General features: G+C 48.4%; 1 protein-coding gene across 2 annotated transcripts in view; it reads right to left on the bottom strand.

Moving 5' to 3' along the window:
• The window catches only part of Ift43 (intraflagellar transport 43), a 79,899-nt gene extending 55,616 nt beyond the window's left edge, over nucleotides 1–24,283 (bottom strand). For both annotated transcript variants that reach the window (NM_001199843.1, NM_029601.3), the window contains exons 1-2: nucleotides 24,204–24,283; nucleotides 21,658–21,750 (exon numbers count right to left, since the gene is read on the bottom strand). In NM_001199843.1, the coding sequence (NP_001186772.1) occupies nucleotides 21,658–21,750; nucleotides 24,204–24,257 (147 nt within the window). In that variant the 5' untranslated portion in view covers nucleotides 24,258–24,283. The remainder of the gene's footprint in view (nucleotides 1–21,657; nucleotides 21,751–24,203) is intronic.
• Between the last annotated feature and the right edge of the window lie 2,666 nt (nucleotides 24,284–26,949).

Here is a 26,949-nt window from a genome sequence, read left to right as displayed (position 1 = left end):
TGACAGTGACCGCACTTCGCCTCTAACCAGACCTCAGGAAGCCACGGCCACCGGGAGGTTGGGGGGTAGGAGGGTGGGTAAGTGAAGAACCTTCCCTCCTACGGGGGACAGCCACAGTCCTTCTCATTTACCCAGTTGGAAAATGGTGGCCTCAAATGAGAAACAGAAACAGAAAGCTTGTCACATAGGAGTCACTCCTCCCTGCCCGGCTGCTTGACATCGGGTCTAAAATCAAAGGCTTTCTTCACAAATGGCAGAAGCCTTTCCGAGCTGGCGTAGTACACAACTGCGCAGGCTGCTCCTGATCTCCAGAACAGCTTGGAGAGGGGGCCATGCAGGCAGGTGGGCAACTGGAGTCCCACCTACCATCGCCTTGGCAAAGCTCGGGAGGCACTGGGGTGGACGGGAGGCACACATGCGCCTTTGCTCACTGCTCTTAAGAATTAGCTAACAAGAGACTTGAAGGCAGACAGCTATGTTTTAGTTCATAGTTTGAGGGTACAGGCCATGATGCCCAGGAAGGCACAGTGGGTGGAGGGGGCAAGGCAGCTGTCACACGGCATCTAGTCATTACGCAGACAGGGATGACTGGGGCTGCTCTGCTTGCTTCCTCCCTACCCAGTGCACCACCCCCGACCCCATCCATGATTAGTCACCTTATACAGAATGGGTCTTTTCAGTTAAACCTTTATTTTCTGAAAATGCCCTTGTAGGCACATCCGGAACTGTATTTCCGTGGCTGTTCTAAACCCAGAGTTGACAGGTTGGTATGGTAGGAGGTGCAGAAGGACAGGTGGGACTTGGGACTCTGTAAAGCTGGGACCTACACAGTCAAAGGGAGATGTCTGTCTCCTAGTGAGAGATGAATGCATATGCTCTGGGTTTACTACGGAGACCAAGGTCTGCAAGTAGTCTCCAGGCCCCTGAGTCCTGTCACGGCCACACATAAACATCCTGGCTGGAGGAGACAGGCTTCATTAACCACTAGTCCGAGTTACAAGGACTAGTCTACAAAGTTCAGCTTCATTCTCAGGCACTGAGAATCCTGTGCACTGAGGGGGCGGGGGGAATGCCATCCTTGTCCTCAGATGCTCCCAGTTCAATGAGGCCAACAGGAGACAATGGTCAAGTCTGTGTGACATCCACGTGAACAGACACCAAGTTGAAGCTAAACCAAGGAGGCTGGAGTGGCCCGGGAGCAGACATGAGTTGGGGCGCGGGGGGGGGGGGGGCGGGGGAGTGGGGAGGAGAAGCAGTGCTCTAGGGAGGTGAGACCCGCTCAGGCACGGTGCAGTTCCAGTCACTGGTGCGCTTTCTTGTCACCCTGGTGGTTTAGAGCCAGTTGGTCCTGGAGCATCTTGGAAACTGTGCTAGCATGCACACTCGGTACCCAGCTTGGGGCTGGTGAGAATGGTGTCAACCCAGGACATGACGGGGAAGGGGTGCAAGCAGAGACACCTGAAGAATGAGCTGGGTTAGGCCTCTCTTCTGTCACTGAAAGTCCTGGGCCTGCGCACTCTTTCCTCCCAACACAGGAATAGCAACACTGCCTCTTCCAGAGAGCCTACAGGGTCAGTGCAGGCTAAGCCTCCCAAGTGTGCCCAGGTAGCTGTGTAGTGATGGGCTCCGAAGAGACAGTGTGGCAACTGTCTCAGCCTGTTTGAAGACTGAGTGTCTCCTTCCAGGAGGGGCCACAGCCAACTTTCCCCCCTTTAAGTGACTGGGTCACTCACTCACTCACTTACTCATGTAGAGAACACAGTCACAGAAGCGCTCAGGAAAAGGTGAGTCGTGCATTCGGGTCTCACTCAAGACCAGATAGTTAGGATAGAAAGAGATCTGGGGCCTCAGTGGAGGAGGACTGGCTGCAGCCGGAGCTCATAGCGTTGGGCTGGCAGGGGCCTTCAGGCCTGCAGGACCCCTGCCACCCAGCTGGGACCTCCAGAGGCAAGTCCCCAAGACATCAGTTAGAGAGGCCATTTCCAACTTTGGCTGACTTAGTGCTAGGTGACATTACACACCTCTGTCTCTCTGTCTCTCTCTGTCTGTCTCTGTCTGTCTGTCTGTCTCTCTCTTCTTGTAAAGAAGAACCTTAAGATATGTGACATCACCCAGGTCAGAAACAAGGCCTGGTGACAGGAGCCCTCAGGCAGAGTCCCCCTGCTCTCTCTGGAGTGTGGGAAATGAACGTAGCCTACTGGGACCGCCGATGGGCGGAGGGGGCAGGACCCTGCATAGCTCCGCCAGAGAAGCAAAAAATGTGCCGTCTCCAAAAATAAACCCAACGCAGGGATGACTGTGAGTTGAAGGGTTGAGAGCACGTGACCACGGCCACAGTCCTGAAATACCAGTGTGCTACAAAAAGGAGCCTGTGAGAGGCAGAGTGCAGGAGATTCAGGAAACAGCCTCTTTATATGGTCTCATCCGAGTGGGCCAGGATTCAACCAACTGGAATTACCATGTCAGAGGGAGCCTCTTGGGCCAGACTCATTTCTGATCTTTATATGGTTCCCCCAGATTCCTAAGATGCCGACACACAAAGATGCTGGCAGTGCCAAAAAAGGAGCCTTTCGCGTTTGGAGCCTTTGCTCATACCCTCAGGAGCTCTGAAGAAACCCACTCCCACCTACCCTTAAGATGAATCTGGCTCATCTGAGCTCCCAATCTAGAATACAAGCTGTTTCCAAAAAAAAGGTCAGTGCAAGCACACATACATGCCCAGCGCACACACAGCTGAGCGAGAGCTCGTACAAAGGTCACACTAGCCACCTTCAGTTCAAACGTTTATGAAAATAAACTTCCTTCCCTGCTCCAGCAAGGCAGGTGCACACCCGAGGGCCGGCATCCCTGCCTCTCAGCCCTCCTGTGACAGGATGTTGCCAGGGCTATCAGCCTCCCGCCCCAGCCCTGAGTCTCCCAGCTAAGACATCCTTGAGCTGCATTTTCCCACAGTGGATTTAAGGTCAAGGAGGGGCCCTGGATCCTCGGAGCTTTCAACTGAACCCTTTTGAGAGTAAACACAGCTCTCTGTGTGAAAGAACAAACTGAAATGGACCTCATTCGATTTTACAAACAAGAAGGAAAGAAAGAAATCTAAGCATTAATGGACACCAACGCCACGGGAGGAAGACCGGCTGGGAGGGACTGGCTCTTTTCACAATTCCCAAAACAAAACGTGCCCCATACATAAAGTTCTGAGTTGTGAGGAAGGCCTTGTCTGTCACCACCCCAGCTCAGCCAGCACGCTGTGTGGCGGTAACAATGGGACAGGCCGTGCCATCCCTTGAAGCAAGCGCACAGCACCACCCCGGAAAGATCCCTGCCAAGAATGTTCCTCTGGAATCTAATCAAGCCTCCGATCTGGTTCCCAGTAAGCTGGAAATCAGGTAAGAGAGGAATAAGCTAAATGACCCCCAGAATAAAGAATCTAATGAATCTAGAATGGGGAACCTTTGGGAAAGCTATCTGTCAGACCTCTTCAAAAAGCCAAAGCCATTAAAAAGGAAAAGGAACCGTCACACACGGCTTCAGAGCCGTGACCAGAGACCTGATGGGTCCTGGATCGGTTTTTGTTTTTTTTTTTTTTTAAAACACCTCATTATAAAAGCAATTTTGGAATCGAAAACAAAGACACACTTGGTAGTAGACAGCTGGGGAATGGCTGCACCGCCGGGGTGACAGCTAATTCTCAAGGACACTGTCACCGTAGGTAAATGGGAAATATGTAAGTAGCAGCTCCTATTTGTAATTTTTGTGGCTACAGCAAAGGCATGCCTTTTACATTTTAAAATATTTTACAACTTATAATCTAAGCCAACAGGACAAGTGTTAGTTCCAGTTGAGCCTAGTGAGGACGGCGGGCTGTACCTTGTACCGTCCGCCCTCCTTCTCCGGGTGCTTCTTTTGGTAATGAACAGATGACCCAGTCAAGGAGGAAGGCGCAGTGCAAAGCTGGAGGTAACAAAGAGCAGGAGAACAGAGCTGGCGTGTGTGTGTGGAGGTGGTGCATTGTGCAAGCTGTTCACGGATGTGTCTACTCAGTAAAAAACTGACTTTAACAGGAACAAGAGACATTCTCCACTTAATGGCCAGGAATTCCTAATACCACAGCCAGAAAATAACTTTCCACCAAACACAGCAGGTCTTGTGATCCCTGACACGAGCGGAAGCAAGGGGGGAAAGGTACTTTTATTGCTTATTTGGTTCTGTTTTGCTGGAGATTGCCCTGCCTCCACCCCCAGCTTCAAGCACACTAAGCAAGAGTTCTACCACTGACCTACAACACCCCGCCCCCCCCCCCCCGCTGTGCTTTTAGATGAAAGTACTCCCATCCCTAGCCCAGTTTATGGTGAATGATATCTTGTGAATATATGCATTATGAACTTAGGGTAGAAAGCGTGGTAGAAAGAACACCAAGTGACCTAGCTCCAGGCCTTTGCCCAGGCCCTAACCAACTCCACGATCCTGGATGTTTCCTCCCATTAGAATCCCTTCTGTTTTACAATCCCATGATTCCATGGAGCTATGAACTACAGGATTTTGGATTCTTGGAGCTGGGACCTAGGCCAAACAAATCAATGATAGATGGAGCATTTGTGACCCATATGAGACCCATATGAAGGAGATGGAGCACGGACAGAGAAGACCGGCTCTTCTCTGTCAGAGGATGCACTAGTTAAGGGTCAGTGACAATGATAAGCAGTATGTGAGGGCAGGTTGCTCTGCTGCGTCTCAACTCAGTGAAGGCCCTCCTGCAATATCAAGTTCACAGAAGAGGAAGAAAGGCTGAGGTTAGCTCAACTAAGACAGTGTTGTTTGTAGAAGGTGGGACAAGGACGGGAAGCCAGGCCAGTAGGATGGTACAACTTGTCCTGAACCAGCTGAGACTCCGTGACAGTCATGCGCATGCCAGCTAGGAGGACACGGTGTTGAATGAGATGATCACAAACAAGGTAACTTGAGGCTAGACTCAAGCAGCCCCAAACAACCCTATCACCACGTCTATCTATCTGGACATTAAAGAGAAGCCCTGAGAAGCCAAACCCAAAACTTCATTTTCTACACCAAAAGTAAGAGGTTCCTAATGATGATGTAAGTATCTTGTGATGCAGGAGGACCAGCAAGTGGTATGGGCTAACCTCTACTCTGCTTGCCCTGGACTTACACTGAGGGAAAGGTCAAGGGCAGAGGCAGGATTAAAAAGTGATGCCGAAAATAAACCAGGACAGCTTCCACATCAACAACCCCAGCAACAGCGATCAGACACAGGCTTTGGAGGAGGCCTCCCTCATGCCCGGGGTAGAGGCTGTGGGAAGGTTTTGGCAGCTTCACAGGATCTTTGCCCGGCCTGCCCTGCACATGTTCTTTCCAACAACCTACTCATCATCTCCCTCACTTCGCACAGAGGGGAGACACATGAGCTCTTCTCTCACTGGGATGTAACTGTGGTGGCTCAGGAAGCCAGGCTGTCTGTCAAATGATCTGGTGGCATGACACCCGAAAGCCATCAAACTGTCCACTCTAGGTCACTCCTGGGATATGGCTGCCAGCAGTTTTCAAAGAGGCTGAACTAAAGGGTACATATTTCAGCCCTGAAAATTATGCTTAAAAGTCACCCTGGATTTGCCCACCTTGGAAAGCATCCCTTGGGTCATACTAAAACCAGCTCCCCCCTCGTCCTCTCCTTGGGTCCACAAACCTTCTAGACACTAAGGAAGGCATGCCCGGTTCCCCCCATGCATTTTGCCACTTAGCCAACATAAACATTCTTTTCAGCTTTCATCAGAAACCAAAACCTATACATTTTTGTCATTCTCTTTACTCTTTTCCATTTGTTCAAATTAATCCAGCATGTGTGCAGCGAGATGTGCACGGTGTGGAAGGGTGTAAATTCCTGGCCCTCTAGAAAGTCACCCCTCCTGGCACCTGTGACTCTGTGGCTGTCTAATCTGTCTAGACTTGCCACCTCAACCAAATCCAGAGCAGAATAACTTGGAGCAAGTTGAGAGCAGGAGCTGGAAGAAACCTGAGCTGCTGTGTGGTTCCTCTGGGGCCACCATGACAAAGAAGTGGGGGTGGATAGAAGGAGGGAGCCCCGGGCTGACTGCCCCACTGTGTGAGACCCACTCCATTCTCGCCCCATGTCCCAGTGGTGACCCAGGAACATTAGGTTGCACACTGCGGTCCTCAACCTTGCTTCAGCTCTGAGAATTCAGTAGGACACGCTGTCAGCACACGTCAAGGACATGGCTGATGTTTTGGTCTGGCCACTCCCTACCACGTCAGAAGGGGCTCCTTGATCCTCCCAAGACTTTGGATGCCTTTACAATTTTTCCTCAGCTCCTAGGCTTCATGGACCCTCCAATATTTCAAACAAGATTTTGTTTTGGGTTTGGGGCTGTGGTGAGAAGTAATGGGTTGAGCTTTAATCTTGCTAAAAACTGTCTTTAAAAAAAATCACCATCTTCTCTGACTCTCATTTCATTAAAGAATTGAAATATACAACCTAGCCAAATTATAAAGGCACAAATCAACATGATAAACTGTCTTTTACACTGAATAAATTTACTTTGTGAAAACTGATAACTTTGGTTCTTGGCTTTCTCACTTGCTAAAAACATGCTTATATTCTAGTGTTGGAAGATGTTACTGCTCGATACCTCAGGCACACTCACTCTTCTCTCATTTATTTGTGTGATGCTGTGTGTGTGTGTGTGTGTGTGTGTGTGTGTGTGTGTGTGTGTGTGGTGATTATCAACTGCCTCATAGGAACCGAAACCAGTCCTCTGGAAGAGACACAGCCCGAAACCACTGAGCCATCTCCCCAGCCCCTTCCCATTCTTTCTCAAATGACATTGGGCTGAAAGCACTGCTCCTAGGTGACAATGAACTGTCACAAAGGTATGGCCCAGTGTATCACTAACTCAGATGATCAACTTAGCACAAGGCTCTGCAGGAAGGCCTCCTGCCATTTAGAGCAGCACTCCACCATCTCTCCAACACCTGGAACTTTTTAGATTAACTTTTCAGAGTGCTACACAAGCCCAGTGACCTACAGCTACCTATCTGCTAAAACAAAGTTCACACTCAGTGCCCAGCACCCACATAGTGGCTCACAACGACCCATAAGCTCCAGTTCCAGGTCTGCTTCACTCTTCTGACCTCTGAGGTCACCGGCATACCCATGAAGCTCGCACATACATCTAGGGAACAAAACCCCTCAGACACATTAAAAATAAGTATGTTCAAGGCTGCAAAGGAAAAGATGGTCATAAAAAAAATGAGTAGATAGGAAATCTAGGTGCAAAGCAGAAATTATATATTTTTGGAAAAAATGAGGGGGTGGGAAGCCAAATAGCAATTTGGTACTGAAATGTAAACTAACTGAATGAAAATTTCAGTTAATGGGTTTAACAGCAGCTTGAAAACAGCAGCAGAAATAAACTGAAAGGCAGATGATCTCAAAGATCAGCAGACAAGGCTTGATGTTAAAAAGGGAGTACTAGGGGCTGGAGAGACGGCTCAGCGGTTAAGACCAGACTGCTCTTCCAGAGGTCCTGAGTTCAATTCCCAGCAACCACGTGGTGGCTCACAACCAGCTGTAATGGGATCCGATGCCCTCTTCTGGGGTGTGTCTGAAGGCAGCTACAGTGTACTCATATCTCATATACATACATACATACATACATACATACATCTTAAAAGTGGGGAGTGGTACTAAACTAACAATGCTTCGTGGAAACAGGAGCACAAATCACCTGAGAGAACAGCAAGCCTCTACCATGGTTTCCAGAACAAGGAGAGAGACGGGAACGAAGAGCCATTCAGGTCTATGGCCACACCACCGTGAACACTTCTGGTCTCGGCAGCTAAGCAGGGTTAGTCTGGTTAGTACTTGGATGAGAAAAACTATCTGAGGAAATTTCCAAATCTGGTAAAACCCAAAACATCACTCTACAGATATAAAAAATTTGTCAAATCCCAGCACAATAGATATACAGACAATCACATCAAGGAGTGTCCCGGGCAAGCTGCTAAAAACGAAACATCCCAACAGCTGAACAAGCTCACGACATGACCAAGGCTGGCCCTGAAATACCAGTCCCCCAGCTCTGTGTCTGCGTGCTGGGAACAAGAAATATCCACATATAAAACCTCCATTACCAGCTACAACCAAAGGAATAGCAAGCTTGTTTTGAGGCAGGGACTCCCTACATAGCCCCGACTACCCTAAAACTCACTGCATAGATCAGGCTAGCTTCATAAGTGCATTGATTTTCTTATCTTTGCCTCCCAAGTTGTTGGGATTAGGAGAATTGTGCCCCTAAGCCCGGCTGATACTTTCAATTCTGTGGAAATTAGAAGAAGAGAAAAAAACTCGGTCTAGAATTCTGCATACGAAGGGAATATCTTTGAAAAGTAAAGATGCAATGAAAACATTTCCAGACGAACCAAGCAGAACAGTCCCTGGCAAACAAGAACAGCCAGGCGAGGGCAGCGTCCAGGCTGAGGACAGACTATAGCTGATGGGAACCCGGCCATCAAAGGAAACCCTAACACTCTAGCTAAGCTGAAACCACGACGTGCTTTACAGTAGTTGTAACGCTCATGCTGTCGATAGCACAGGAGATGGAAGGGGGCAGAGGGACTCACCCTGCAGGCAAGATCCCCACACTGTGCGCACAGTTGCAACTCCGCGTAACTGCTTATGGGTTAGGGATTCATTTTCTAGCTCCTAGGGTAGCTGCTGGAAGAATTAACAGAAAAAGCTCCACACAAAAAGCCAATGGGAGGACAAAGATGGGACATAACTCTATTATACTGGGCAAAAGTATGTGACCAGAAACGTTCCGTCTGGCACTAATGACATCGGCCTTAGTCAGGAGCATTCTCATCTGAAGTACCATCGCTAAATAAGTGTTTTACTATCAGCCTGCTCCGCAGGAATCACTGGCATGCACACAATGAGAAGAGGCCCAGCCTCGCGGTTTCAGAGAGACCTCGCAGCCAGCATCTCATGGTTCCTAAGCAGACTTAATAATCTGCATTCATTATGCAGTATCTCCATCTCTTGCCTCTCCTAAATCCTGGCTTTCCTCCACAGCTGTTTCTCTTGCAGCTCTTTCAAGCAGGGCCAACTCCATCAAACTCTACTAAAAAATACCTCTACCTTACCCCCAAGCTCCTCTAGACCCTGGCTGACTTTTCTAAACAATTACAGAACGTTATTTCTGAGCCCATGCTATTCAATATAATCAAAGCGCTTTATGCTCCATCTTTGTCACTAAAAATGGGATGGGTGGGTTTCTATTTTCAACTTGACACGACCTAGAGTCACCTGGGAAGAGAACACCTCAGTTGAGGAATGGCTTGGATCAGACTGGCCTATGGCCATGTCTGTGGGTGTCTTGGTTGATGTGGGAGGGCTTAGCCCACTGTGGGTGGCACCATTCCTAGGCAGGTGGGCCTAGGAGGTAATGCAAGAAAGTTGGCTGAGCATGAACAGGTAAATGAGCCAGAGTGAGAGAGTAGGCAGGGTTCCTCCATGGCTCCTGCCCTGACATCCCTCAGTGGTGGACTATGGCCTGGAAGTGGAAACGGATCTTCTCCTTCCCAAAGTTCTTTTAGTCAATGTTTTATCCCAGAAACACAAAGTAGCTAATACACTGAAGTGGGCATTCCGCTGCCTCTCCGCTAGCAGTTTCATTTGAAACCACCTGTAACCTCACAGCCTCCTGAGCTTCAACTGCTGCTTTTGAAACTCCAGTTAGAACCAGGAACTGTTTCATAGCCACTCTGAAATATCTAACTACTACAAACTGTAATGCCACTGATAAATTTTCTTTAAAAAACAAAAAATCTTATGTACAAAGTAGAGGGGTTTGTTGTTTTTGTTTATTTGTTTACAGCTAATTATGTGAATGGCATTCTGGCACCAGAACTTGTAAAAGCATCCTTGGGAAGCCTGAAGCTTGAGAACTTGGCCTTGGCTCTGCTACATCATTTCCTGTGACTGCTCCAAGCATCTCCCAGCCAACACGCTCTCTATTCTAGACTATTCTCCAATATAGCTGCCAGATTCCTCTTCCTAGAAAACAAAGTCAATAACATCTTTCTCTGCTCAACACCTTTGTGTGGATCCCACAGGACACAGAATAAGCCCCAACTTTTCGTCATGTGCTGGCTGATCTTATGTCCACTTGACATACAAACTAGAGTTGTCTGAGTGGAGGAAACAATAAATTAGAAAATGCCTCTGCATGATCAGGCTATAGGCAAGTCTGTGGAGCATTTTCTTAATCAGTGATTGATGGAGAAGTGCCCAGTCCAGAAATGCCCAGTGGGAGGAGGCATCTCTGGACTACAGGTCCTGTTTTGTTTTTTTTTTTTTTTTAAGATTTATTTATTTATTTATTTATTTATTTATTTATTTATTTAATGTATGTGAGTACACTGTAGCTGTTATCAGACACGCCAGAAGAGGGCATTGGATCCCATTACAGATGGTTGTGAGCCACCATGTGGTTGCTGGGATTTGAACTCGGGACCTCTGGAAGAGCAGTCAATGCTCTTAACCGCTGAGCCATCTCTCCAGCCCTGGTCCTGGGTTCTATGAGAAAGTAGGCTGAGCAAACCATGGGGACCAAGTCAGTGAGCAACACCCCTCCAAGGTCTCTACGTCAGCTCCTGCATTCATGCTCCTGCCCTGCTGGAGCTCCTGTCCTGAGTTATTTGATAGTGAACAGTGATCTGGAAGTATAAGCCAAATAACCCCTTTCCTCCCCGACTTGCTTTTTTGTGGTGGTGTTGCGTCACAGCAATAGAAAGGCTGAGACAGCCTGTGTTGAAACACGTAACAGTGCTCCCCATGTGGCCTTCTGCTCCTCCCACATCCAGAGTCCCAGAGTCCTACTCATTTATTCACTTCTGTGCAGACCAGGGGCACCCCCTTTCTGAGGCCTGCACTGACTCCCAGGAGGCTGTGCTGCCTCTGTGAGCTGGGTTCTGCTGTAATTTCCACAGCCTCATCACTGTCTAAGTGTGTGGTTCTCAGCTAGAATATGTTAGCTTGATAGTTTTTGTATTGGAAAGTACATATTAAATGTAAGATGAATGGATAAAATTCTACTTAGAAATATATATTAAAATATCTCATATACTCATATACTTGCATATGATATATGTATATACATATATGGCTCAGCAAAATGGCTGAGTGAGTTAGACACTACAGAACCTGAAGACTTGATTGAGTTTGAGGTCCAGGATCCATACGGTAGGAGAGACCTGCTTCCTACAGGTTATCCTCTGATTCTACATGCATGCTGTGACACCAGTGCCACTGCCCCCACCCACAAGATAAATACACACACACACACACACACAGGGTGGGGGGCAGCATGAGAGAGTCTCCATAACCAGTGTTTAAAAGGCGATCTAGAAGGGGCACCAGAACGAGAGAAACTGGGGAGACGGAAGGAAAACCAGGGAAGGAAGCAAGCAGGGAAGAAACGAAGGAAGAGATGCCAATGGGGCTAAGGCGGCTTCTTGCTTGGTGGGGAATGTACACACGTCAGAATCTCCATGCTGGATTCTCCCAGCAAGTTCCCACTTGGGATTTTATCCGGGCACACACAGCCCTCTGACAGACCCCTTCCCAGAATCTGTAGCAACGTCCCCATGCTGGGTCCAGTAAACTGCCTTCCTGGTCTCTTTGGGGGTATGGCAAAGGCTGACCCCTTCCTTCTTTTTAACCCCTTCGCTTCCCTTGGCTTGCACACACCCTAGACACCTGCTTTTCCCCTCTCCTTTCCGGTCACTCAACAACTTTGTAGACTGTGGCTTATCTATGTGCTCTTTCACTGTGGGTACGTCTCGGCTTCTGCCTGTCCCTCAGCTTGCCAAGGGCTTCTTCTCTTCTGAGCCTATGACCTCTCTTCCACTCACCACCTGAAAGTTAGTGACACCAGCCCAGAGCTTGGTACACCAAAGCATCCTGGGCATCCTGCAGGTACCTCAGACTGGCAACCCCCAGAGAACACAAAGCCTTCCTTTGCTTCTTCTCTGTTCCTTTAACCAGAACTAGCAGGAGAGACCAGCAAGCACTAGCTCCAAGGCCAGAGGGAGCATAGCAGAAACATCTGGAGTTTACACTGGTGGGAGACCAGGCCTAAATAATTACACAAATTAGATACACACTGGAAGAGGGGAAAGTCAAAGAACATTATAATCCTGTGATGAAGAGACCAGCTTACACGGGGCAATATTTTTTTTTAAGAGCCAATATTCAACTTGAACCCAAAGAATGACTAATAGACCAGCAAAGAGGAGGGTATAGCACTAGGGAGATAGCTCGGTTGGTAAGATTGCCTGCTGTACAAGCAAGGGGGCCTACGTTTGAATCTCCAGCACCCATGCGTTGAAAGCCAGGCATGGCTGTGGCCTAGGGTTGGGGATGGAGACAGGCAGACCTGGGAGCTCACTGGCAAGCCAGCCCAATCAAAGTAAGTTTCAGGTTCAATGAGAGGCCTTATCTCAAGGGGAAAAGGCGTAGAGAGATAAGGAAGCCACCTGACACCTTCCTTTGGCCTCTGCATGGGAACAAGCATCTACCTGTACCTGTGAGCACACATGCCAAGAGTAATGCTGGCTACTTTGTTCTATGGAATGACAGCATCTGGGGGAAGGAAGAGTAGGTAGAGAATCACAGAAGTAAGAATGAAGAGTTCGGCTCCCCTGCAACAGGTGACAGCTACCTAAGGGGAGGCTGGAGCTGCATAAAGACCAACCTCAGGTGGTCAAGTGTGAGTAGCGCACACGTGAGCGCGCGCGCGCGCACACACACACACACACACACACACGCACACAAAAGGGTCTTACTATGTACCCCTGACTAGTGTGGAACACCCTATGTAGATCAGGCTGACCTCAAACTTAAAGCAATCCTCCTGCCTCAGCCTCCTGAGTACTGGGACTTTAGGCACCGAGCTACAACACCCAGTTAGAATTTTTTTTTTAACTTATGAAAACAATGGTATCTATTAAAAGAAAACCATTTTTTCTGAGGTGCAGGGATGGAACCTGGGGTGATACACATTTTGATCTGCTCCTTGAGCCCCATCAAAGGCTTCTGAATATGAACTAAGATGCATCTGTGTGGGGACAAACCTAGCTGAACCGCAGGAGTTTGGGCACACACAGGGAAGCATGGGGAAGGACCGTTACAAGGCTACTCCCACTACTCCCACGGGACCAAGGTGACACTGCATGGCTCAAACCATTTTTCTACTTCCATTCTGTTTGCCTCACAGAATGCTATTTGGAGCCAAGGCTTCTGAGGAGCCTGCTTTGGAATCCCTGCCTGAACAGAAGTCGGCTCCCATTACAACACAAGCATCCTTACCAAGAAAATCCTCACCAACCAAAAAAAAAAAAAAAAGATTTCGGAACACAAGCCAGCAGTCCAATTACTCCTAAAGGAGCAAAACCAACGTGAGTGTCAAAGCAGTGTGAGACTCTTGGGCCCACCTCAGAGGTTTCTCAACTATCTGACACGGTATGGGGAGAAAGTGTACTGGGAAGGGGGTGGGCTTCAAATCTAAGGGTGACCCCCCAGCTCAGGTCCAACTTGCCACAGTCTGTCCCTGCCTCCAGAACACCCATCACTTTTCAAGAGAGGTCTTCCCTTCTCTTCTGGTGTTAACTGAATCTCAGCTCAAACTGGGCTTCCTCCTGGAGTCTTTCTGGGTGCCCCTGAGACTGAGGCTCACAGCTGGTCCTTCCCTCTCCCCCACCCTGTCTGTCTGTCTGACTCTCCCTCTCCCTCTCTCTCATCTATTCCACCTGTCATGACTTCTCTGCAGGCTCCCAACCAAGGTCCTGGAAGATGGTGACCCTGAATATACAAGACCAGGCATGCACACAAAGAAAGCTTTCAATCAAGCTTCATCGGTGAATAAATGAATAAGTGAATAAATGTTAGCTTTTATCCAAGGCCCCCAGAATCGACAAGGTCACCCATGCCCTCCTCGCTTCCTCCTCATGCCTTCAGAACTACTAAAGGATGTGTCAACAACTGAGGATCCTTCTCTGTAAAGTAGACAAGTACTAGAAAATAACTGGCCAATAGTTTGGTCAGGCGTGCTCACGAAGGAGACAAGATGGGTCTCCAGTGACAGACTCTCTCCAAAGAGCTCCCATCCAAATGCTCTTTTGTTTTGCTTTGCTTTGTTTATTTGTTTTGGGGAGACTGCCCTAAGGATCACTTACTTCTGTGAAATATGAACACTCCTGACTCTTGACCAGAACTACAAATTTACGAAAAAGTGATAGCAGGCTCCAATTCTCATGACTCGGACCAAGGTCAGTAGTAGCCACCTGCGCCAGGCTCTGTGCTGCCTCCTGGTTGACCCAGGGCCCTGTGAAATGAGTGCCACCACTGTCTCCACTCAGCAGACGAGGAAGCAGGCTTAGTGTGGTCAAGGAACTTGTACAGAGTCACACATAGCAGATGGCAGAGCTGGGATCAGAGGCAGACGGCAGTCCTCACCTTTTCAGACACAGTGACAACGGGTGATTTACTGACACACTGGATAAGCTCTGGTGTGTACTTCTGCCTTTACACAGATGAGGACGAGGACGTTAAAGTGCTTGCTGAGCACCCAGCTCCATCATGGCCCACGGATGAAGCCAAGAAGGCAGTGAGATGTCCCACGGCAGCCAGAAAGCTCTGAACCAATGCGGAGCCAGGGATGGAGCCGCTGATTCTGAACCGTGAACTCCGCCCACATGGCAGCCAAGCTCAGGCATGGGTCAGTGATGCGCATCTGCCCACCCAGAGGGACAGCCGAAGCCCAGGCATCCAAAGCATGACATAAATATGAAGTGTGGAGAACACATTCCTTGTGAACAGCTCCACATCAGATTCCCTGCATCCCTGTTTGGCAACGTTATTAGAGGCGTCATCCCGTCCAGCCGATTGGAGAAGAGGCTACGAAAAAGGCTGAAAAATGTGGCCAATCATGAGAGTTATTTTTGTGAGAAAGGAGAAAAATGTCACCAAAAAGGGTCAGTAGATAATCCTATTGGGCTGAAAATAACTACCCTGCTGGCAGACCAGTCAGGGAACAGGCACAGGGCAAGGGACGTAATGCAAAGAGCCACGGGAGCGCTGGCCGCGGGAGGTGGCGAGGGATGAGGAAATTGGCCTAATTTGGGAACATGAGTCCAGCAGCATTTCTCAGATTCCTGGGCAAGATTCTGGCTAACTTGGAGCTCTGTGTCCTCGGGAGAAATAGCGAGGGCATTGGGGGGGGGGGGGGAGGAACAGCTGGGATTCCAACCCTGCTCCCCACAGCTAGACCAATAAGGGGGATCAAAGGAGGACTCTTCATTGGCTCTGCAGAAGGCCGCAGGATAATCCCCCCACCCCTGGTCTCTCTGCCCTCTCCTAAAGCCCCTTCTCCACAGGGAGGTCTGCCTGTAGGGCAGGTAGGAGAGGGCTGGGGAGCTGGCTACAGGCTCTGGAGGAGTTACCAGCCTCTTGAGTCCTGAGGTGATGACACCTCCTTTAAGAGTGCCTTGAGGCATTACAGGTTGCTGCACAAACTTAGCAGACAGGTAGCAACTGTTTCCACAGAGGCTCTGATCTCTATCTACAGAATAAAGAAAAGGCCACCTTATATAAGCATGGGAGAGACACACACCTGTGGCTACACCAGCCTTGGAGTGGTTTTTTGGTTTTTTGTTGTTTTTTGTTTGTTTGTTTGGTTGGTTGGTTGTTTTTGTTTTGTTTTGTTTTGCTTTTTTGCTAAAGACTTCTTGCCCAAACTCAGCGTAACAGGGCCCAGGGCTTTTCTCAAAGGAGTTACGTAAGAGCCATTTGAATCAGAAGAATGGCTTGTCAGGGAGAGACACCCACTTCTAGCTCCCACGGCTGCTTTTGCTCAGACACAACGTAGAACCAGAGGGCCTCCAGCAAAGCCCTCTCCTAATCTAAATTTCTGACAAGTTGATTTGCTAACTAAACTAACTATACACCTGATCCAAGGCTGATTTGTGACCAGTCTCCCCCTTTCTTTCTCTCTCTCTCTCTCTCTCTCTCTCCTCTCTCTCTCTCTCTCTCCCCTCTCTCTCTCCTCCCTCTCCCTCTCCCTCTCTCTCTCTCTCCCCCCCCCCCAACAATGGTCCGGAGCCTGCTCAGGGTTCCACATTTCTTGGGGGTTCCACTGCTAGATGCTACATTACCTACTATGCTTGTATCGCCCAATTTGATCTTCACGACAGCCCCTAAAAAAGCAGGCACAAGTTTCGGGGCTGGGGCAACGGTAAGGGTAAACCTTGGTAAAGAGTGTGCCTGCCACACAGGCGTGAGGACCCATGTTCAATCCCCAGCACAGTACCCACATACAAGTCAGTGACGTGGCTCACATCAGTAAACATCAGAGGGGTGAAGTGTGAGGGGAGACCTGCAGATTCCTGGGGCTTATTGGCCAGGCAGCCTGACTGACTTGATGAGGCCCAGCAAGAGTACAGCAAGAGACCATGTCCCAAAACACAAGACGGAGAGTGATCAGGGAAGACACCTGATCGGCATCAACCTACAGCACGCAAAGGCTCACGTGAACAAGTCCATACATCACACACAGAGTCAGTCAGTCAGAAAACAGACGGACAGACAGACAGACAGAGAAAACATGGCACAATCCCAATAGACTCCATGCCAGTAAAATGCCAGGGGAGCGCCGCTTTCTGCTCAGTTAGGAAAACCAGGCAGTTGTGTGTTCTCTGTAATCTGAAGGATGACCAGGTAAACCAAAAGACCTGTCTTCCTCTCTCGGTGTGGGCCTGGCTTTCAGCGCCTGGGTAGAGCCATGTGTACTTCGCAGGGAGAAAGCCCCTAAGTAGTGACCAAACCGGCAGGGAGAAGATGGCGGGGTGGCGGTGGGGGGGGGGGGGGAGTGTAATTCACCAGGCAACTCACTTAGGCACACTGGGACACAGGACAGTGTTCATGCAGCCCACACAACTGTAAGGAGTGGGAGAGGAATGTGGGTAAGGGAGTTAGCCAAAAATAGAATTCTTTCCTTTCTTATCCCAGTCTATTTAAAAATGTGTATAAATTCTATTTTTTTTTTTTTTTGATTTAGTTTTTTGAGATAGGGTTTCTTTGTATAGCCCTGGCTGTCCTGGAACTCACTCTGTAGGCCAGGCTGGCTTCGAACTTTCTGAGATCTGCCTGCCTCTGCCTCCTAAATCCTGGGAATAAAGGCATGTATGTCACCACCAATATCCGGCTAAATTTTTAACAACAAGTTACTTTGTATCAACATCTTTTTTTAATTTTTAACATCAATTTACTTTGCATGGACGTCTCCCATCTGTATGTCTGTGTCTGTATCTGTCTCTATATGTTAGTGGAGACCAAATGTTGATGTCAGGTGTAGTTCCGGACCTGCTTCCTACCTTAGTTTTGGAGACAGGGTCTCTCACTGAACCCTGAGCTCACTGGTTGGCTCACTGATTACCAGTAAGTCCTAGGGACCCTCCTGTCTCCACCTTCTAGTGCTGGGGTTACACCACCACTGAGCCAGGCTTCTGTGTGGGTCCAGGGGATCTAACACAGATCTCCTCGTGCTCCCACGTGTGGTGGTCTGAGAATGAAAGGCCACCGCAGATTCTTATGTTTGAGTCGCTGGTCCTCGGTAAGTGGAGGGTTGGGATGCATCAGGAGCTGTGCCACGAGAGGTGGGCTTTGAGGCTGCAAAAGATTTAAGTCACCTCTCTCCCTTTTTTTTTTAACCTCCTCAGGATATGAGATCCTGGGGAGGGTGCAAGGCAGATGTGGAGAGAGAAAGGGAGGGGGCAAATTATGTAATTATAGTCTCAAAAAAATCTTTTTTAAAAAATATGAACTCAGCTGCTGCTCCAGCCCATGCCTCTGAATCCATAAGCCCCAAATAAACCCTTCCTCCATAAGTTGCTTTGGTCATCAAGTTTTATCACAACAACAGCTAAGTAACTAATATTCATGGTGAGCAGCCTTCTGGCTCAGTTGGCTCGCAGCACCATCAGGTTAGCTGGAAACAGCCTGCTCCACAGCCATTTGTTCCCTCTCACCGAGAAACATCCACGCCCCAGATAAAAACTCCCCTAGGACCCAGAGTGGTCGCTATAACACCCAATTCTGACTGTATCAAAAGTGCTCAGGAGCCAGGCAGTGGCAGTGAATGCCTTTAATCCCAGCACTCAGAAATCAGAGGCAGGTAGATCTTTGCAAGTTCAAGGATAGCCTGGTCTACAGATTGAGTTTCCAGGACAGTCAGACCTATACAGAAAAACCCTATCTCTAAAAACCAAAAAGTAAAAAAAAAAACAAAAAAAAAAAAAACAAAAAAACAAACTCTTGAAAGAAGCTAGGACGGTTGTAAAACTGTGTGCTGACCAATAAAATGTAGCTAGTCAGATACTCCCTGAGTCCTCTGGCTACTGTTTCCTGATCAAAAGGGGACATCCAGGAGGATACGCCCTGGACTCTTCCTGCCTAGAATGCAGATCTGACCCTGAACAATTGTCAGCTGGAAACCGTGAGAACTAAAGCCACAGCTTCCCACAGCACAGCAGGAAACTGGGATGATACAGGATAGCGCCCAGGGGACCACATCCACTCAGCCCAGCCCTCAGTCCTCCACCAAACTCCTTGGACAGCGCCCAGGGGCCACATCCCCTCAGTCCACCCGCCCCCCCACCCCCGGTCCTCCACCAAACTCCTCAAAAGTCAGGCCAAAGGAGAGCACAGTTGTATGCAGCCCAACTCAGTGCTAACGGATGTCGAAGGATGCCTGGAAATCATCCTCAAACAACACAAGCTCGAAGCTCAGGAGGAAGTGGGCACCATGCAGACCGAGAAAGTCTACAAGGGCATTAAAGGGAGGTGTGGCCAGGCACAGAGGCACACGCCTGCAATCCCAGCACTCAAGAGACTGAAACAGAAAGGCCATGAAGTTTGAGGCTAACCTGAGCTTCAAAGCAAAACTGTCTCAAAAACAAACGAAAAGTAAGAAGTGTCGGGGCAGTGGTGGTGCACGCCTTTAATCCCAGTACTCAGGGGGCAGAAGCAGTCAGATCTCTGAGTTCCAGGCCAGCCTGGTCTACAGAGTGAGTTCCAAGACAGTCATGGCTATGCCAAACGGAAAAGAGGAGGAAAAGGAGGAAGAAGAGGAGGAGGAGGAGGAGGACACAGGAGCTGAAAGAGGAACACATGCCTATAATTCTAGCTGTTCAGAGGCTAAAGCAAGAGGATGGCAAGGTCAAGGTCATCCTGAGCAAGTTAGTGAGGTCATTTTAGAGAAAGAGAGAAAGAGAGGAAGGAAGAGAGAGAGAGAGAGGGTTTTATATCAGGTTTCTCAATTTTATAACTATTAACTGATTTTTCTTTTAAAGTTTAAGTGTATAAATCAAGCACAATGTAACTACAGCAATAGCAAGAAGCCTCCATGGATAAAGTGCTTGCTCTACAGACCTGGGGACCTGAGTTCAATCCCCAGGACCCATGGTGGAAAGAGCCAAGGCCTGGATGGCAGCGTGTGCCACCACAGGGGGCCTAACCACCCCACTGCACCCCATCAACAGGAACAGCAGAGAGCTAAGACTCTTCCAGCCCTACCGTGCTGAATGAATGGGAGCTTCCATGGGGCCTTTTAGTTTACCAGAGTGCTTAAACGCAGAGCTCACTTGATCCTCACATTCATCTAATGGTACCACGGTCACCATTTGACGAATGACGAAATGGAGGATTCCGGAGATTAGTGGATTTAAGATCCAAGCAATTAGAAGAGCCAGTGGCAAGCCCTGTGTCTCCCTGCTTCCTTCTTCCCCGTCCCAACTCCGCCGCCTCACATTAAAATAACTATTTATTCCAAACTAATTCCTACTTAAGTCTACAGTAACAGCAGCTTGACAGCTCCCAGGTGCCACGCTTACAGTTTTAGGGATATCCACTGAATAAAGCTAACGAGGAGATAAAAATAAACACGCCAAGCAGTGTGCTCAGAACCGGGTGTGAATGGGCACAAGTCCCGGATCTAATTTTAGAAAGAAACAGCTAAAAAGTCTCACACAACCTGGCGAGTATCTGGTCCTATGGGAGGCTGCCTAGGTGGCTTCAAGCCTCACTGACACAGGAAGGGGAGGGTGACATCCCAGAATCCTGTTGCACACCCTGTTTCCAGGGGGGTGACCTCTCGGGAAAAAAAAAAAAAAAAAAAAACGCTGAGAACCAGAGTCAGCAATAGTTGTGCACCATACACACATGTACACACGCACACGTGAACACACACACCCCTGCACAACCAGACTGTCAGCATTTCTTAGACAATCAGGCCACACTCATCTATATCCTTCGGGCATCAGCCAGCTCTAACGAGGTGCCAGTTATCCCTTTACTGTGGTCAAGTGACCTGCAGGCCCAATACCCTCCCGACCAAGGGTCTTCCTGCTGATGAGGGACAGGTCGGCAGCCAGATTTTACGTGCTGGCATTGAGGTTACACTAATAACTCCTCATGCTCCTGCTTCTACAGCAAGAGGGAAAACGCAAGACATGTGGACAGGGCCACATAAAGAGCTTAAGGAAACTGTGACCTCGTTTCTGATGCCCACTTAGGGGACCCATGAATACACTGTGTCTGTTTTATGTGCACCCGCATGGGCTGCCAGGCTTCTCAGCACCCACTTTCTCAGCCACTGTGAACTGTTGAGTTAGCTGCCAAGAAGCCGGCTTTCCTACTGTCTGGTGACTCACTTCTAGTGGAGCAGAGAGATGTAACAGTCAGCAAATAAATACCCCAGCCTGCCCTAAGGCAGGTGGGTGCAGCAAAAGCAGGAGGCGGCAGCCCTAGGAAGACAGCCTACGGCGGTCAGGGAGACTCTGGAAAGGCAAAGACTGCACAAAGGGAGAGGGCTGAGTGAACCCCGATAGCAAAGAATACTGCTCCTGGATTTCCCACCTTTCACAAAGAAGCCGGATCATTCCCCTAAGGTGGAGGTCTCTTGGGGAAGTTTGCAGAAGACAGCAGCAGCCCAGGCCCCCCTTCCTGCCGGGACCTGGAGGAGACAGTAGTCGCTGCTTACATCGAGCCTCCAGCTGTGTGATTCGACCTCCCAGTGCCAGGGCACCTTCCTGGACAGCTTCCCAGGGCCTGGCTTCAGAGGGCACCCAAAGCTCTACAGAGCTGGGGATGTCCTCAGGTGATGGGGTGTTTGCCTCTCATGCATGAAGCCCTAAGCCTGATCCCAGTGCCTGCAAACAACAGGGCAAGCACTCCTGAGATGGAGGCAGGAGAGTCAGTAAGTCAGGGCCATCCTCAGCTACACAGCGAGCTCCATACCAGCCTGGGCTACTTGAGACCCTGTCTTTAAAAAATAAAAATAAAAATTTTACACTATGAATATGAGAGGGAAAAAAATGTCCAGAAGCCAATATTGTCTCAAAGGAAAGATGTTCCCAGTAGGACAAATGTCCTCATGGGGAACTTCCAAATCAGGACACGTGGAGAGGCTGGCATTCCAAACAAATGTAGATACCACAACCCTGCTCATTAAGGGCTCATTTATTCTTAAAAGTCCACGACTTCCTGTTTCCTGTCTCGGCAGCACTCACCTCTCCAGTCTGAGTCAGTGAAGAATTCTTGCTGTTTAAGTAATTCTCAGCCTGAGTCGACTCCTGATGAGCCCGGCGTCCCATCTTGGCCCCCTAGAAGGAGAGATGGAGAGTACGGCTGATCCAGTGTCATCTGAGGCCCTGTGGGTACGACACACAGTAAGCCAGGACTGGGGTCTTATGGCGTGGCAGAGAACAGGATCTGAGTAACATAAATATGTTATATGAATATATATATATATCATATATATGATATATATGTGAATGCCACATGGATGTATCCCTAAACCCTTAGGAGAAAGTACCCAAGTCATTTCTATTTGGTAGAATTGGAAACATACAGGTTATTGATCATGAGATTTTCAACAGCCACAGATGCAGCAAAAACAAAGTCACTGTTCTGTCCATGACACATGGTTAGAAATGCAGCTAGCCTGGACAGAGAGACCTCAAGCCATATAGCTCCAAGCAGGTGGGTAAAGGCTCCCACATTCCTAAGCAGGACCTGAGACCGCTAACAGACAGGCGTTGAGAGAGAATCCTTCAATTCTATGGCAGTTGAGTAATCCAGACACCTCTTGCTCTGCTGGCTAGAGGCGCATCTACAGGCGCGGAGGGAGCCCCACCACAGGAATGCTGAGACGGCACCTTTGGATGCTAAGAACAAGCACCTCGGGGTTCTGAGTCAACAGATGAAACCTGTGCAGGTGTCCTCAGGCCCCCCAAGTGGGCAGGGGCTCTGTCTCCAACATTCCCCAGAACAAAAGAAAACTCTGAGGCACACGAGTGGGTGCTGACGAGTGTCTGTGCGACCATTTACTTAGCAAAGCCAAACCAAACCAGCATCGGCCTAGCATCTTCAGGTCTCATTATCGCGGCTGTGTTCCAGTCTCAAGATGGTATGAATGAACACGGAAACCAATGCCATTTTATTAAAAAGGAAACCAAGGCCCACGTTCCGATCAAAATCCTGTGTTCATCTTATATGTCCCATGACACCCCTCTGAAAACTAGATGCTAACTGTTCTAAGAAGGGAGACAAGGTTTTTAGGAGCCCCACATTAAACAAACAAACAAAACCCACTAAAGCGGATCTGGGCAATCCAATTTCAATCATCAACCTTTCAAGTTACGATGCAAATCTTTTCAAGTTTCAAGAGTGGTGGGAACAAGCTTGCTGATAATACAGCTCATTTCCTTCTCTAGAAAGGGACCCTCTTGGTCTGGAGAGATGGCTCAGTGGTTAAAAGCACTGACTGCTCTTCCAGAGGTCCTGAATTCAATTCCCAGCAACCACATGGTGGCTCACAACCATCTGTAATGGGGACCCTCTTCTGGTGTGTCTGAAAACAGCTACAGTGTGCTCAGATACATAAAATAAATAAATAAATCTTAAAAAGAGAGAGAGAGAGAAAGGCACCCTCCTTTGTTTATCCAAGTATCTGATCCTACAGTAGTTACCCTAAACAAAAATTAATGCTCCTGTGTGTGAATGTCGTTGGCAAGGGACTTCTCTAACAGACATTAAAGTTTAAGACTATTTGGAGATCCTGTACATTGACAACACAGAAAATCTGAGATCATGTATTTTTAAGGGCAGTCTTTTTATTGTCCTTCTCCCCTCGACTAGGGCAAAGGCCAGTGATGGTCTGTTCTGTGCTATCTATCTTTCCAGTGACTAGAACAATGCCTGATATACAGTTGGGCTTGCTACATATCTGTGGCAAGAATGAAAAAAGTCACTACATCCACATCCCGGGTACCCAAAAGGTTCATGTGTCAGAAAGACCTGGTGGCCTAATGTCCTTAGCTTTTTAAAAACTCTGCTCCATTCGAAACCAATTAGCGTCTGCCCCTTTTTATCTCCCTCCAACAGGTGCCTCTCTAACACCCTGGAGGGTATCAAGGCCCTTCAAAACACCTGAGATTTAACATCAGAAACTAAGGATTTGCCAGGTGGCCCAATCCTTCAGTGATCTCAACTCTAAAGGCTATTGAGACCTGGTGGGGATTGTGGCAGTAAGAAAACGCTGAATTGTAGGTCTTTAATCAAGTTCTATCTACTGGCTGGACGCCGGTCATAGGCTGGGAGGAAGCAACAGCGAAGGTCAGGAACAGAGGCAAAACACTTTCCACGAATTCCCCTTTCATCTGCACAGCAACAGTCTACTAGCATGGAAGTCGAGGCTAGGTGCATTCTGGTCCATCTACAGTCCGGTTACCTAGTTACTCCCTCTCCCCGCCACACACACACACAACTGGAGTATTGATTTCCAATCCTGGGGGAGCAGAGATTACAGAGAGCATGAGGAAAGGACATCTCCAGCCAGCTTTCTTCCCGGCCTTTCAGAACTTCCGGGACTAGACTTCCCGGGAGAAAACTCCAGGGAACGGGCGTGGTCGGGGCGGGGGCAGACCCTCCGCTAAGGTGGGATTCGCACTTAGGCGGTTGAGCCCGGATTTGTCCAGACTCCCAGCTTCTCAGAGAGCCGTGCCATTTGTCCCGCCCGCCTAACCGGACCCCAGCCCCCAGCATCGCTCCTCACGGAGGTGGCCGAGCTGCGACGTCTCTCCTCGCCCAGGTCCAGTAAATCGTCCATCGCCGCGGCAGCTGATGTCACTTCCTGGAAACCGGCGTCTCCGCCGCGTCCCTAACAACGACTCAGCCCTTCCATCCCAGTATTTAAAGAGTCCGCCTCACAAATCCTAGGTCCTGTGTGTCACCTTCCAGTTGAAACCAAATCTTGCCTACACCAACTTTGCTTGACTTCGGAGAAAACAAAACAAATTTCCAGCTAGCAAGATCCTCTAACATTGCTCCAAAGAGGTTAGCCCTGGGGACTGCCTACATTTGTAACTCTGATTAAACACATTTGTGATTGGAAGCGCTGCTCTTGGTGATTATCCTGAGCCCTCACATTCACAATGTACAAAGGTCTTCAGGGTTACTGTTCAAGGATAGATGTGCAGGGTTATTTCCATTTGACAGATGAGCACTAAGGTAATAAATAGTTTATAAAATTTACAATGACTGGCAAAAAAGCTGCGTATGTGATTTCTGCATTCAAGAAGTTTATTGAAAGTGGTCACACACCGTGATGCATGCCTGTAATTCCAACACTTGGGCGGTTAGAGGCAGGAAATTTTTAGTTTGATATCATCCTCAGCTATATAGTGAAATTTGGGACGCTAGGGCTAGATTACATGAAACGCTGTCTTTGAAAACAAAGTTTATATAGAGGCCAGATTAAAGTATTCAATCTTCAATCACTTTCGAAAGTATAGACCTAGCCAAGCGTGGTGACGGAGCCACAATCCCAGCTTGTTACTTTGAAGGACGTAGCCTTATGCCTACTTATGCCTGGGAACTGGACTTCAGTTTTGGCAACATAGTAGGACTCCTTTTCAAAAGAAATAGAAAAGAGCCAGGTGTGGTGTTGCATGCCTTTAGTCCCAGCACTTGGGAGACAGAGACAGGCAGATTTCTAAGTTCGAGGCCAGCCTGATCTACAGAGTGAGTTCCAGGACAGCCAGGGCTATACAGAGAAACCCTGTCTCAAAAAAACAAAACAAAGAAGTAGAAAAGAAGGTATGGTACTGGGGTTCTTACTTAATCTGGACAATCCCACAAAGTGGGTAGCAATGACTCCTCTAATCAGCAAGAAGCTTGAAGTAAATAACTCCAGTCCTAGATGTTGGACCAGCTTTTATAACACCATGTGTTACTGCAGTGGCTTCCAGCAAGTGGTGGTTGTCAGCCATCCTCCTAAGCCTGCAGAAGGAGATAGCCCATGGATTCCCAGCTTGGGGGAGGGGTAGTCCGGTGGAGTCTTCATTGATTAATTCCACATAAGATCCCTAAGTCAACATCTCTGGCCAATTCTTGGCACTGGTCGCTGGGACCCACGGAAATGGAATGTGGATCACCACAGTTTTAAAAACATTGGGAGGGCTGGCCCTAAAGCTTAATGACAAACATTGCTGAAGTATCCAGCAAGTGACACTCAACTTAAGGTTTCAGTCTCTCTCTTCCTAAGACCAAGCCTTTTCATGCCCAATGACACCAGCCTGTGAGTTGGAGGAACTGATTTCTCAGCCCAGCCTTGCTGGACCTCAGTTTCCTCTCCTGAAATGACCTTCAGCGATTTCTTCTGAGATCCTTACTGGCTTCTCGGTGAGAATATTTTGTTAGATTTTAATCAGATGGGACAATCACTGCCAAAAATCTAAGCCAGCTTCGATATAGGCACCAACTATTCCCTTGTTCCTTCTTCCTTGGCACCAGCTGCCAAGAAGGGATTAATGTTTGGATTTTTCAACTTCTTGTAAACTCCCGCCCACTTCTACCCCAACTTCGAGAAAACAAAGGGTGAATGGTACTCACCCTGGGCATAGAGAATCCTCAGCAAGCAGGGGCTGGCAAATTACTTGAATCATTTGAGAAGTGAGTTTAAAAACAGAGCTGCTGTCAAGACACGAGTGAGAGAGATTGTGTACAACCCAGAAGAGGATTCCTTCAATAGTTCTGCCTCCCATGTTATAAAGAGTTAGCCTAAGAGCCTCAGCCTGTAGGGCTGTCCATTTTAAATTTCAACATGACCCCCCCCAAAGGGCTACTGTTGTCCTCCTTCTTCCCCTGCCCCCCCATTTACATATGCCCTTACTGATTTGCCATTCTCCCCATCCTGAAATGCAAATTCCATAAAAACACGTTCAGAGACTATCCTCAGCACCTAGAATAGTGCAGAGCATGTAACAAATACAAAAGCTATCCCTCAGGCTGGAGAGATGGGCTAGCAATTAAGGGCACACACTACTCTTGCAGAAGACCAGAGCTGGATTCCAGGAACCTATGCTGAGTGGCTCACAACCTTCTATAATTCCAGCTCCGGAGGAATGGCTGCCCTTCTCTGGCTTCTAAGGGTACCTGTACACAAGTTCACATGTCCACATATGGACACACACACACACACACACACACACACACACAAAGAAAGGAAAACATTTCTTTCACTTTTTCCTTTTGAAAAATTGATTTCTCAAATTCCAGAAGCAAGCATAGCATGGTAGCAGTGGATGGACCGGGTTGAGATGGCAGTATTGACACCTCAGAGCTGTGTGACTCAGAAATCTCTTTTAAGGTTTCTCACCACCTAGGTTTTCTCATAGTAGTACAAGTTAAAATAATGCCTTTCCAGATTAGGCAGCCCGTGTTTGACATCTCCATTGCCCACATGCAGTGTGGCCTTGAAAAAAAAAAAAACAACTATTCTCAGTTTCTCCAGTTGTAAA

This window comes from Mus musculus, chromosome 12 (assembly GCF_000001635.26).
Source record: "Mus musculus strain C57BL/6J chromosome 12, GRCm38.p6 C57BL/6J".
In the NCBI taxonomy this organism is placed as follows: Eukaryota; Metazoa; Chordata; class Mammalia; order Rodentia; family Muridae; genus Mus; species Mus musculus.
Note: the sequence above shows the minus strand (reverse complement) of the source record. Positions and strands in the feature narration are given on the sequence as shown.